This window comes from Danio rerio, chromosome 9, assembly GCF_052040795.2.
Source record: "Danio rerio strain M-AB ecotype USA chromosome 9, GRCz13ab, whole genome shotgun sequence".
Taxonomy (NCBI): domain Eukaryota; kingdom Metazoa; phylum Chordata; class Actinopteri; order Cypriniformes; family Danionidae; genus Danio; species Danio rerio.
The window spans coordinates 3,282,501-3,297,126 of NC_141029.1; the positions used below are offsets into that span (position 1 = coordinate 3,282,501).

A 14,626-nucleotide genomic window follows, 5' to 3' on the forward strand; every position below is an offset into this window, starting at 1 on the left:
GTGGCATGATCGTGTCACAGCTAGTAGCTCGCTGGTTCGAGCCTCGGCTGGCTCAGTTGGAATTTCTGTGTGGAGTTTGCATGCTATCCCTGTGTTGGCGTGGGTTTCCTCCGGGTGCTCCGGTTTCCCCCACAGTCCAAACACATTTTGTGTTTCCCCCTGTTGGGTTGTGGCTGGAAGGGCATCCGCTGTGTAAAACATGTGCTGGATAAGTTGGCGGTTCATTCCGCTGTGGCGACCCCAGATTAATAAAGGGACTAAGCCGAAAAGAAAATGAATGAATGAATGTGTAAATATATATGTTTATTTATACATAATTGAAGAGTTCAGATGCAAATGCAACCCTGGCAACACCGGTTCTGCGTTAGAGTGTGTTTATGAAGTGCACCTGCCGAGCTCCACCTCTCTATCTCTCTCTCTCTATCTCTCTCTCTCTCTCTCTCTCTCTTTCTCTCTCTCTCTACACTTCAGGAAGTTGAACAGCCTCTTCTCAAAGCTACACAAAAGTGAACAAACACACAGGTGTGGTGTCGACACGGGAATGCTCATGTTTCTGTGGCTCACATTAGACATCACCTGAGGAATTCTCTCTCTCTCTCTCTCTCTCTCTCTCTCTGTAGTCTGAACATGCTTTTAATGCATTCGGGAAACACTCGTGTTAATCTTGGGTTTAGTTTTAAGCAATGGTAAAGTATTGAGGGCATTTTAGCTGAGTATTGTTTCCCACAATGCAGAGTTCTTGATGGCGTGATTAATGAAGGGGAATGAATATAGCGATTTCTTGATTCATTATTTGAACATGAAGGTTAAACGAATAGAGGGCGCCGAATGAAATTATCAGAGTTGGATGTCATCAGTTTGGTGTTTTTTTGTCATCTCAGAGTTGAAACTATCATGTGGCCATTGTAGATGCGTAGTCTTCGTTTTTATGAAGGATTCAATAAAACGGATCGTTATTAATATGTCAAAGTTAAAAATAATAAAAATTTTTAGTCTTAAATTCTTTTAAAACCCTCACACAGTCACAGGCTTTAAAAAACACTTGACTATTGCGAACGATCACACTGCAATATCGATGCTGAAACGATAAATTGTGCAGCTCTAGTATAACCAATATTGTTGAGTACAAGTACACCCCCCCACCCCCTATTATTAACTGATACTAATAAACAACTAATATTTTTCTGTTCAGTTAATATTTTTCTCAATTCTAATGTTTTTTTACATGTAGTTTAATCCTAAATTTGTAAAGATCGCAGAGATATCGCCTCTCATTCAAATCACATTTATGAAAGCATTTAGGCTTTCCTGTATAATATAATGATGACGGAAGAAGTTGTGGTGTGTTATTCAGGATGTGGTGGGTTTCTTAGGTTATTAAAGGGTCACGAAACACCAAAACACATGTTTTGAGCTGTTGACAGTGGTATATGTGTCCCACACTGCTAAAAACACTATTAGGACACCTATATTTCACTAAAAAGTGTAAATTGGTTGTTTTTGCGTTATTTTAAGCAAATTCGTACTTCCGGTTTGAAACGAATTTTTGAAGCTGCGTCACGGTCATGACATAATAGCGTGTATTCCAGCGTGCAGACTGGACATCTGTGCCAGAGTGTGTCTTATTACGTCTTACAGTGTGATGCATTAATGCTCTATTGTGCAACTTCATTAATATTCATTAGGGTCACCGTATTTACATGACAGAGACGCCATGTTGTGTTGGCAAAACAAGCGTGAAGTGTTGCTTTTATAGTTTGCTGAAGTTAAGTTTTGTTTTCATTTTCTCTCTGTGAGAGCTCAGCTGGATCACGTGTGGATTAACAGTGTACGCGACGCTCGACAACAATAACTTACGTGTCTAAGGAGGATTATTGTTTACCTGAGAGCTGTTCTCATCTGCAAACGCTGAGATCCGGATTCACTTGTAGTGTTCTCTTAATAAAGACGCGGCTCTAGTTGCTGGTGATTGTCCTGTCTCTACAGATTTGGTAAGTGAGCGACCAGTGCTCTTTGTTTATTCAGTTTGTTCGTATCGAACTAAGTTAACTATCGCACTGAGTGTAAACACGTTAGCACCACAACCAAACTTTAACCTCGTGTAGGATTTTCACCGCATTTTGAGACCGGAATAACACACGCGGCTTTCTGACGCTACCTGCCGTGTGCATCTAAATTTCTGGGAAATGCAGAGTTTTTTTTTCTCTCATTCGCCGTGCGGTATCAAACATTGCATGAAAAATACACGCTTAGAGCAGATCCTCGAATCAAATATCTCGTTTGTCGCGAGGAACATGAATGAATTCCCTGAATGAAAGAGCCAAACTGCAGTTAATGTCCACCATTTAATAATTTGGCAAATAATTCGACTACAGATGTCCATGTAGGTTAAACACCATCACTTTCTCCTGTGTATTTTGACTCTGAAACTCGCGCATGCCCAAATAGACACTCCCACACCATCCCACTTTAGTTCCTCCGACACTCCCCCCTAAACAGAGCTGGACACGCCCACTTTTCTGACTTTTTCCAAAGTAGAGGTGTGAAAACACCCTGCTGAAACGAGGGGGTTTCATGGCCCTTTAAAGATGTTTCTGTCACTACTTGTTCAGCCTGCATTAATGCATTCAGTGTAAGCTGCATGATTAATCATTTAAAGATCAGGATCTCAACACCCACGCAACATACATGATAAATGATGGTGATTTGCGTGACTCTATTAATCATAAGAGATTCAGTCTTTAGTCTTTTGAGTTGGTTATGAAGTTAAAAACAGTCAAATGACACAGAAGTACTGGGAGAGCAGTCTATAGTTTAGATATAACCACTAATGTGTATGGGAAAGATTAACTCATTCGTTTTTGCATTTTTAAGTGAATCAAATATAAAACAATTAAGTTAACTTAATTCCCTAATGTTGCCCCAACACAAATAGATCCTGTGGAACCCACCTTTTTTTTTTACAGTGTATTAACTATATTCATTCATTCATTCATTCATTCATTCATTCATTCATTTTCCTTCGGCTCAGTCTCTGATTTATCAGAGGTTGCCACCGCTAAATGAACCTATTCCAGCATATGTTATATGCAGCGGATGCCCTTCCAGCTGCAACCCAGTACTGGAAAACATCCATACACTCTCACATTCACACTCATACACTACGGCCAATTTAGCTTATTTAATTTCCCTATAGCGCATGTGTTTGGACTATCGGGGAAACCGAAGCACCCAGAGGAAACCCACGCCAACACAGGGAGAACATGCAAACTCTGGAAGCAGGAAGAAATGCCAACTGGCCCAGCCGGGACTCGAACCAGTGATCTTCTTGCTGTGAGGCAACAGTGTCAACTATTGAGCCATGGTGTCGTCCATATAAACAATATTGTTGTGTATAAACAACAAAAAAAAAGTAGGACATGAGTATAAGTGAGGAAGTGTGGCAGGAAGCTGTGTGAAACTGAAGCAGGTGTGAACGGCGCAGCACAGATTCTCTTTCCGACTCTCAGCGATCGAGTTTCACCGAAGAAAAGGAACATTGTTTGAATTGCCGCCGTCGTCCTTGGCGACAGCAGCGACGGAGGAGAGAGCGAAAGAAAGAGAAAGGAGAAAAAGAGGCCGAGTGTAACCACAGAGCGGTTCGAGGTCAGCCGCTCGCCACACACGCAAACACACTCGTTTATCCAGCACTTAATTAACACACAATCACTGCAGGATTTCACTCTCGCTCTGACGTTTCTCTAAATGGCTTTTCAGTGTGTTTGCGGATTCATTCTGAAGTGGGTGTAGGTTATACAGCAAAAAAAGTCATCTTTAATTGGGATTTTCCTGGAAAAACTTGCATAAATGGGTCACACTTTACAATGAGGTTCATTAGTTAATGTTAATTAATGCATTTACTAACATAATAAACAATATATATATATATATATATATATATATATATATATATATATATATATATATATATATATATATAATATATATATAATAATAAACAATACATCTACTACTGTATTTGTTCATGCTAGTTAGCGTTAGTTAATGAAAATACAGTTGTTCATTGTTAGTTCATGTTAACTCATGGTGCATTTACTAATGTTAACAAGCATGGACTTGGATATTAATAATGCATTGGTAAATGTTCAATTATGATTAATAAATGCTGTACATGTGTTGTCCATGATTAGTTCATGTCAGTAAATGCATTAACTAATGAACCTTATTGTAAAGTGTTACCCATAAATGATTATAAATCAAGGCATTCACTTGAGAATGGGATGAGATTAAATATATATATATCAACCTGACACTTTAGTGTAAGTGCCAATTCTAACTGTTAACTATTAGCTTATTATCTGCCTGTTAGTAAAATATTGGCTGTTTATTAGCACTTATGAAGCACATATTCTGCATGGTCTTGTTCTACACTTGATTCTACGCTCATAACAGTTAATAAGTAACAAGGTAGGAGTTTGAGGTGCAAGCACAGACTGAAGAATATGGATGTAGTATCTGTGACGTCACATTAATACAATAAATACACTTTTACCATTCACAGCTGGTTATATTCCCACACTGCTGCCACACAACTGTGTTGAAACCCCTTATAAAAGTGATTTTTGCATAATAGCTCTCCTTTAAGTAAACCTAGGCTAATATAGGTATATAGGACGTTGACTTGACGTTGCATTTTCACTGTCACACATGGCAAAAATGAAAATAATTCCTATTTTCATGTGTTTCTATCGCCACAAGTATTGATTTAGATTTTTGTTCTCCGTTGTAGCAAGCTTCTTTAATCCAGCAGACAGAGAGAGAGAGAGTCAGTGGGTGATCTGCTTTCTGTTCATTCGCTTCTGTGAGGATCCATGCTGAGCTTTTCTATATAATGTGCCGACATTGACTGTTGTTTAGATTAAATCCTGAGAGGAGTCTGGAGGAATGCGTATGTGTGAGACAGTGTTTCCTGCACCGCCATGACAGAAACAATCCTATTTTATTCCAGTCATGTGTATGCAGTTTTAATATATATATATATACACACACAACAGTATGGCAAGCCGTTTTAGCATTTAAACCTTTGTTCTGACTATCCATAAATATATGTAGAGATATCTCTAATTATATTTTGACTAGTCATAATTATAATTCGACTAGTCAGAATGAATTCCAATTCAAGATATCTACAACTGTAATTCGATTAGTAGTGAATTAATTAGAGATATCTTCAAATATATTTGTAGATATCTCTACATATGACGAATTAAAGATATCTCTAAATGTATTATGACTTGTAAAAACTCAGTTAGAGATATCTCTAATTACAATTGTGACTAGTCGAAATTCATGTAGAGATATCTGCAGATATTTTTCAATGAAAGTCAACACTGGTACACTGGGGGTATATATGCCTGTGTATGCATGCTGTGTGTTTGGTATATTATATATGTGTGTGTGTGTGTGTGTGTATGGCTGTCTGCGTATGTCTACTATGTGTGAGAGAGACTTTGTTCTTTATGCTTTCTAACGTTCAACGCAGTCTGCGAGTATCTCAACGAAATGATAGTTAATTTGGGTTAGTTTCAGTCTGTCTACAGTTGGATTGATTTTATAATGAGTTTGCCCTCAAATGTCTACTCTCAGACTGATAAAATATAATTAGCCGAGCCCAGTGAGATCATTTTACTCAAACCCAATGTTTTATTGTTCCTCTCTCACAGTGCTCGGGCCTAATCCGCTTTTTCATCAATCCAGATAAGATCTCAAATTCTGTTGGAAGGGGTTGTTCAGCCACAAAAAAAGACATTGTGATGATTTACTCACTGTTTTGTCATTTCATATCTGTGTTATTGGCTTTTTTTGTGGAAGACAAAATAAGAAGTACTGTGCATTGCCTAGATCAGTGGTCCCCAACTCCAGGGCCACGAACCTAATCAATTGGTACCGGGCCGCACAAGAAATCATTGATTAGTTTCATTTTATTTATTATCTGAGTCTAAAACATGTATATTTGAGTCTGGGCTGAAGCTTTGAAATAAAAGACCAACGGTGTTGGTTTAGTGGGTACGAAAAGTATTCACACCTCCTTAAATGCTCTTTAAATTGCAGCGATTTTTAAAATCATAATTTTTTTTTTATTTTTTTTATTTACACACAGCACCCAATATTGACAGAAAGCACAGAATTGATGACATTTTTGCAGATTTATTAAAAAAGAAAAACTGAAATATTTCATGATCTTAAAGGGACCTGAAACCCCCTCGTTTCAGCAGGGTGTTTTCACACCTCTACTTTGGAAAAAGTCAGAAAAGTGGGCGTGTCCAGTTCTGTTTAGGGGGGAGTGTCGGAGGAAGAAAAGAAGCTTGGTGTGGGAGTGTCTGTTTGAGCGCGCTGAATTTCAGAGTCAAAATACACACACACACACACACACACACACACACACACACACACACACACACAGGGGAGAAAGTAACAGTGTTTACATGGACATCTGTAGTCGAATTATCTGCCAAATGATTAAATGGTGGACTTTAACTGCAGTTTGGCTCTTTCATTCAGGGAATTCATTCATGTCCCTCGCGACAAACGTGATATTTGATTCGAGGAACTGCTCTAAGCGTGTATTTTTCATGCAATGTTTGATACCGCACGGCGAATGAAAGAAAAAAAACTCAGCATTTCCCGGAAACTTAGATGCACACGGCAGGTAGCGTCAGAAAGCCGTGTGTTATTCCGGTCACAAAATCCAACACGAGGTTATAGTTTGGTTGTAGTGCTTACTTGTTTACACTCTGTGCAATAGTTTGTTCGATACGAATAAAATACGAACTGAATAAACAAAGAGCACTGGACGCTCACTTACCAAATCTGTAGAGACAGGACAATCACCAGCAACTAGAGCCGCATCTTTATTAAGAGGAGACTACAAGCGAATCCGGATCTCAGCGTTTGCAGATGAGAACAGCTCTCAGGTAAACAATAATCCTCCTTAGACACGTAAGTTATTGTTGTCGAGCGTCGCGTACACTGTTAATCCACACGTGACTCCAGCTGCGCTCTCACAGAGAGAAAATGAAAACGAAACTGAACTGCAGCAAACTATAAAAGCAACACTTCACGCTTGTTTTGCCAATACAACGTGGCGTCTCTGTCGTCTAAACACTGTGACAGTAATGAATATTAATGAAGTTGCACAATAGAGCGCGCTGATTGGTTTAAACCAAGCCTTACTCATGCATTAATGCAGCACACTGTAAGACGTAATAAGACACACTCTGGTACAGACGTCCAGTCTGCACGCTGGAATACACGCTATTATGTCATGACCGTGACGCAGCTTCAAAAATTCGTTTCAATCCGGAAGTACGAATTTGCTTGAAATAACGCAAAAACAACTTATTTACACTTTTTAGTGAAATATAGGTGTCCTAATAGTGTTTTTAGCAGTGTGGGACACATATACGACTGTCAACAGCTCAAAACATGTGCTTTGGTGTTTCGTGACCCTTTAAGTATTCAGGCCCTTTGCTCAGTAGACTTTTTGGGAAAGACGCAACAAGTTTTTTACACGTGGATTTGGGGATCCTCTGTCATTCCTCCTTACAGATCCTCTCCCCTTCTGTCAGGTTGAATGGTTAACATTGGTGGACAGCTGTTTTTAGGTCTCTCCAAAGATGCTCAATTGGGTTTAAGTCAGGGCTCTGGCTGGGCCATTCAAGAACACTCACGGAGTGAAAGGATTTTCGCAAATGGCTGCAATATAACAAAAAGTGAAAAATTGAAGGGGGTCTGAATACTCTCCATACCCACTGAATGTGCTCATATTGGCAGTTTTCCTTCTCCGTTCAAACAGAGCAGAATTTTCGGGAATGTACAGGTAATCCAGAAACATTTGTATGTGTATAGGGGCCTATAAAATAAATGAAGCAAAGTAAAACCTAGCAAAATCTACATGATCGCAGTGCTCTTTTCACTTACGTTTGCTTTTGAAAACACTATTGGTTGGGTTCAGGGAAGAGTTTAGGTCAGTGGTTCGCTATAGCTGATCTGTACGATAAGTGGATGTACAATGAAATGTATCGTAGGTAACGTATTTCAGATTTCCAAAGATGTATACAGCACTCTCTAGTGGTCATCTGAAACAAGCAACGAAATAAACCCAGAGCAGTGTATTTCAGGTTTAGCAAGGCAAGTATTTTCAATCATCCTGGGTCCACTAGACAAGTGCTTCTTTCACGGTGATGTTATTGTTGCCGAAAGGAAGCCCTGTATTGGCAGGACTGTAGAGAAACTGATTACAGCTTTGATGTTTGGGTTTGAGTGTTCTTCATGTTTTTGCAGTAATCTTATCTTAATAAAGCACATAATGAGCACTTTTAAAGATTGTCAAAGTAAATGAATAGTTCTTGTTATGAATAGTTATTATTATTATCTGTCATTGATCTTAACCAGAGTCGTGTGTTGTGTTTGTGGTCTCTCAGGTGTACAGGACCTTCTCTAATGAAGACTACGACCGCAGGAATGACGATGTGGATCCGGTGGCGGCGTCTGCAGAGTACGAGCTGGAGAAACGGGTGGAGAAGATGGATGTGTTTCCTGTGGAGATCGAGAAAGGTGAAGTCTTGAACCATACTGAACAACTTAAACCCCTGTTAAATAAAATCCTGGGGTTTTACTTTAGCCAGGCTTTAGTTTACCCAAAAATGAAAATTCTGTTATTGATTACTCTCCCTCATGTCCACTCAAACCCCATAAACCTTTGCTCGTCTTCAGAACTTTCAGATTTTAGATGAAATCAGAGAGCTCCCTCATCCTCCATAGACAGCAACAGTCCTGAGATGTTCAAAGAACAGAAAAGGAACAAAAACACTGTCAAAACAGTCCGGATTAATTTAGCATACAACCTATGATTACATTATACATTACAAGCATAAGCATTAAATCTTCATATTAAAATATGGTTGTTAAAGTTTTTCCTGATTGACTGATTGTTTGATTTGATTTTGATTTGATTGATTGATTGATTGATTGATTAATTTGGTTGGTTGACTGATTGATTGATTGACTTAATGATTGATTGATTGATTGATTGATTGATTGATTGATTGATTGATTGATTGATTGATTGATTGATTGATTGATTGATTGATTGATTGATTAGTTGGTTGACTGTTTGATTGACTGAATGACTGACAATGACCAACTGGTTGGTTGATTGGTTGATTGATTGATTGATTGATTGATTGATTGATTGATTGATTGATTGATTGATTGATGGATTGATTGATTTGATTTGATTTGATTTGATTTGATTTGATTTGATTGACTGGTTGGTTGACTGATCGATTGGCAAAACTGATTTACTAATTAGTAGGTTGACTGACTGATTGATTAACTGAATGATTGGTTGATAGGTTTACTGATTAATTGAATGATTGACTGACATACTGAATGACCAATTGGTTGGTTGGTTGGTTGATTGATTGATTGACTGAATGACTGATTAAATGATTAATTATTTGGTTGGTTTACTGATTGATAGACTGAATGATTAGTTGATTGATTGGTTGGTTAGTTGGTTGGTTGATTGATTGACTGAATAACTGACTGACTAAACAACCAATTGGTTGGTTGATTGATTGATTGATTGGTTGGTAAGTTGACTGATTGATTAACTGAATGACTGAGTGAATGACCAATTGGTTGGTTGACTGATTGGTTGACTAATTGGTTGACTGACTGATTGATTGATTGATTGATTGGTTGACTGATTGATTGACTGAATGACCAATTGGTTAATTGATTTGATTAATTGGTTGGTGTGTTTGGTTGACTGATTGGTTGGTTGCTTGGTTGGTTGACTGATTGACTGACTGAATGGCAGATTGATTGTTTGGTTAACTGACTGACTGACTGACTGACTGACTGACTGACTGACGGACTGACTGACTGATTGATCAATTGATTGATCGATCAATTGATTAAAAAACATATTAAGTAATAACTTAAAAATGTATTATAAATATAATGTCTAATATCTGTACCGCAGTGTTGGAAGACACAAAGTTCAAACCAGCTTTCTGTTGGTCAGGCAAAATTGCAGCGGCATGACCAGCATGAATTCAAGCAAAATCTGCCTATGGAACTTTTTCCCCCAGATGGAAAACTTGCAGATTTAAAGATCTTGAAGATTTCAACTGAAATTTGATTTTGTACCCTAGAAAACAATGAAGATTGGTAGAGTATTGATCTCTGTTTTGATTGTCTTGTACCTTTTCAAGTGAAAGAACTAAGGACAAGTTGATGAACTTATCACCACCCAAATGATCACACACAGACTTTTTGTAAAGTTGATGTTATTTTATAAATAAATAAACGACTATAAACAGTTAATAAACATTTATTTTTAGTGAATGTTTTGCTTGAACTAGGAAGAAGCTATGCATACTTAAAAAAAAAAGATTTATGTGTACATTTATTATGCATGTATGCATTTATTTTAAGTGGTACTCTTGCTTTACCTCGGAATCAAACCCAGGACGTTAGTCTTACCAAAGTTCATTGTTTGAGCTTTAGCGAAGCAGTTTTTAGCAAAACTGTGAAATGTAATTGTAACATATATTTATTTCTCTGTGTGTAGGTGATAAAGGGCTGGGGATCAGCATCATTGGGATGGGTGTTGGTGCAGACCAGGGTCTGGAGAAACTAGGCATCTTCGTCAAGACCATCACAGAGGACGGAGCTGCAGAGAGAGATGGCAGGTGAGATCTTAAGAGGATTATTACAGCAGACTTTCACACAACAAGAGATCAATACAACAAATATTGGTTGCTAGTTGAGCAGTCGACAGTAGCAGAATAACAGAGCTGATGGTATTAAACACACTAACACGTTTGACAGTAACAGAGTTGACAATAACCAGTTGAGAGGCATCAATTAACCAGCGATACCATGACAGCACAGTAGCCCTATTGCAAGCAGCAGGAACATGAATACTACATAGAAATGTCCAGTTCAGGTGTTATTTGAGTGGACTTTTACAATGACCATATGTGGTTCGTGCATGGATACATGTAAATGAGCCGAATATTGACCTCTTTGGAACTTTGACCTTGATGTGCTCCACTCCGCTTGTGCTTTTTTTTGTTGGTGTTGCAACAAAACCAATCCTTTTTTTTTTTTTTTAAGATTTATTTTTGGCCTTTTTGCCTTTATTATTAGATAGGACAGTATTGAGACAGGAAGCGAAGTGGGAGAGAGAGAGAGAGAGAGAGAGAGGGAGAGGGGGTAGGGAAATGTCGTCAAGCCGGGATTCGAACTTGCGACGCCCTGACGTGCTATTGCACCATTTATCAGCACGCTAACCACTAGGCTATTGCGCCGACGCAACTAAACCAATCCTAAAGTGCACAGGTAAACATTTTTTGGTGGGGTGGGAATTATTGAATTAAAATTATAATTTTTTTCTTTTATTACAAAAAACATTATATTAAAAGTAAAGATCATCAAGTTTTTTTAGTAATATGAATTGTTAAGATGGCTGTCCCATGTGAGGCCTACCTGGGCTGGCCTAAGTGAGGCCCACCTGTGCTTTTCCTTGTGGGACCCATGTGGTATTGCCCAGTGTTGGTGGCGCTCCAGGAATATGTTTGACCATTGACCAAACACCTGTAATGATTCATTAATGTTTCAGACTAAGGAGACATCCAAAACATGCAGTGTTGGTGGTGCTAGAGGGACATGGTTGAGAAACACTTCCTTGTATACTTGACAAAAGAACTCTGTGATTGAGCTGCTACTAGCAAATTTATTTTTCATTCCAAAAAGTTTTGTTGTTTTATTTTATTTTCACTTGACTATGTGGGACAGATCTGCGGTTGCCCACATGGGACCCTCTTGGGATTGCCTATGATGGACACACCTGGGGTTTCCCCATCTTTTTTTTTTTTGTAAAATGAAGTACACAGACTTGCAGAGTGCATATTATATATCGTGGCAGATCTGCCTTATAGCATTGCCATCGAAACAATTCCCTCACCTCAATCAGCACGTCGATCAAGCTCATCAGGAGAGGGGAAAATAAGCCATGATCCCAGAAAGGAGAGCATGACTTGGAATTGGGCTTGCAGTGTTCCCCTCTTCACCTACCCACGATCGGCACTCCACTCCGCACATTGGACCTGCACGAACTGGGACTTTGGCTGTGTGATGGACACTATAGTGTGTCCTCTGCTTGTTGCTGTATGTCGGCAGAGTAATCCACAAGGGTTAAAGGTGAAGAGGCTGGTCGAGTCCTGTTACTGGTATAATATCACACTGCTATCAGCCAATCAGATTCAAGAACATATATATATATATATATATATATATATATATATATATATATATATATATATATATATATATATATATATATATATATATATATATATTTATATATATATATATATATATATTTATATATATGTATATATATATATATATATATATATATATGTGTGTATATATATATATAAATATATATATATATATATATATATATATATATATATATATATATATATATATATTTATATATATGTATATATATATATATATATATATATATATATATATGTGTGTATATATATATAAATATATATATATATATATATATATATATATATATATATATATATATATATATATGTATATATATATATATATATATGTATATATATATATATATATATATATATGTATATATATGTATATATATATGTGTGTGTGTGTATATATATATATATATATATATATATATATGTATGTATGTATGAATGTATGTATTTATGTATGTATGTATGTATATGTATATATATGTATGTATGTATATGTATGTATATATATATATATATATATATATATATATATATATATATATATATATTAGGGATGTAACGGTATCAGAATTTCACGGTACGGTAATACCTCGGTATGAATGTCACGGTACGGTATTTATTGAATCATTTACAAGAAAAAACAAAACTTATGAAAATACTCCAGAAAAGTGCCAAAAGTGTCAATGACATACAAATTAGCCATCTATCTGTAAGCTTTGAAACAGGAACTTCAATTTTAATAACAAAAAATTATTAAACCATGTAAAAACAATAAAGTTTCAATTTAGTATTGTTGAAAACTCATCACATTCAACATTTAATCACACTCAGCCCATCTACACAGATGAGAGCTCTGCTAGTCGGACTTCTCATCAAGCATCTCCCGCTGGATCTAATCTCACTATATTTATTAAACGGGATATTTCATTTATCTTGTTGTCTTTATCTAACGACATATTCCCTGACTTTGGTCATTGGAATCTATTACTTGTTCTCTGGTAACGTGAGCGCAAAGATTAGTTAATGATTAATGTAACCACGTACATTCTGTAAATTGACTGATCGCTTGCCTTTATTTCCTATAATGTATAAACTTATTGTATGTTATACTTTTAAAATGGCCATTATCGATTATTAAAACTAATACTCAGCAAAAGAGAGGCTGTGTTTCGTATTTTCACTGAAATTGAAAGGAGACAGTTGTTATCGGCTCCGTTTTGTTATAAATATCCACACAGTGAAGATGACGCTCATATATGCAGCACGACGCCTCAACATGTCTGCTGTCTAAGTTGCTAATATTAAAATGAAAATAGGCAGTTCCTTAAATCATGTTTACATTTTATTGTTGATAAAGTGAAACAACGTAGCCAGGGTGATGTGAATGAAGTTATAAAGTACACTGTTCCCTTTGAAGATTTACCCGTGTCCTCGGTATAGTCTGCTTTTCCATATCAAACTGAGAAGAAGAGACTGCAGCCTTGATCAAACTTGCGAAGTCTGAACTTACAAGGAGAGGATGCAGGACTGAACTGTGTGTGGGCTACTTAATATTCAGGAAAAGCCCCAATCAGAGAGGCGAACGTCTGCAGCCCCGCCTCCGTTTTCAGATGTCTCCGTTTTCCATTATCCACACTGAGACATTATCCACACATTTCGAAACGCTCCGTTTTCGGCGCTCGAGAGCTCTTTTCATCCCCGCTTCTAGCAGCACACTCCATTTCCGCATTACTGGATCTGTAGCGACAACAGACCGCAAGGGATGATGGTCAAGCATGGGCTGATGGGTATTGTAGTTTTCGCTACCTCCCGTTCGCTTCATTCGCCTAAGCAAATTTTCTCAGAAGACCTATAGTTTTACCGAGTCATGCGACTTCGGTAATATCGAAAAAAATTAATATTGCGGTATGACGGTATTTACAATACCGTTACATCCCTAATATATATATACATATATATATATATATATATATATATATATATATATATATATATATATATATATATATATATATATATATAAATATATATATATACACACACATATATGTATATATATGTACACACACACAAACATACATACATACATGCAAATATATACATATATATATATATATATATATATATATATATATATATATGTATGCATGTATGTATGTATGTGTGTGTGTGTATATATATACATACATACATATATACATACATATAGATAGATATATATAGATATATTTTTATATCTATCTGCT

At 36.9% G+C, this 14,626-nt stretch overlaps 1 protein-coding gene across 9 annotated transcripts in view; it reads left to right on the forward strand.

Annotated features, from left to right (window-relative positions):
* Positions 1-14,626, forward strand: part of ppp1r9ala (protein phosphatase 1 regulatory subunit 9A-like A) — a 72,561-nt gene that overhangs the window by 24,349 nt on the left and 33,586 nt on the right. For all 9 annotated transcript variants that reach the window (XR_015499045.1, XR_015499046.1, XR_015499047.1 and 6 more), the window contains exons 3-4: positions 8,484-8,616; positions 10,643-10,763. Coding sequence is in view for 6 of the 9 variants with exons in the window: in XM_087267383.1 (XP_087123509.1) it covers positions 8,484-8,616; positions 10,643-10,763 (254 nt within the window). In the remaining 3 variants the exon portion in view is untranslated. The remainder of the gene's footprint in view (positions 1-8,483; positions 8,617-10,642; positions 10,764-14,626) is intronic.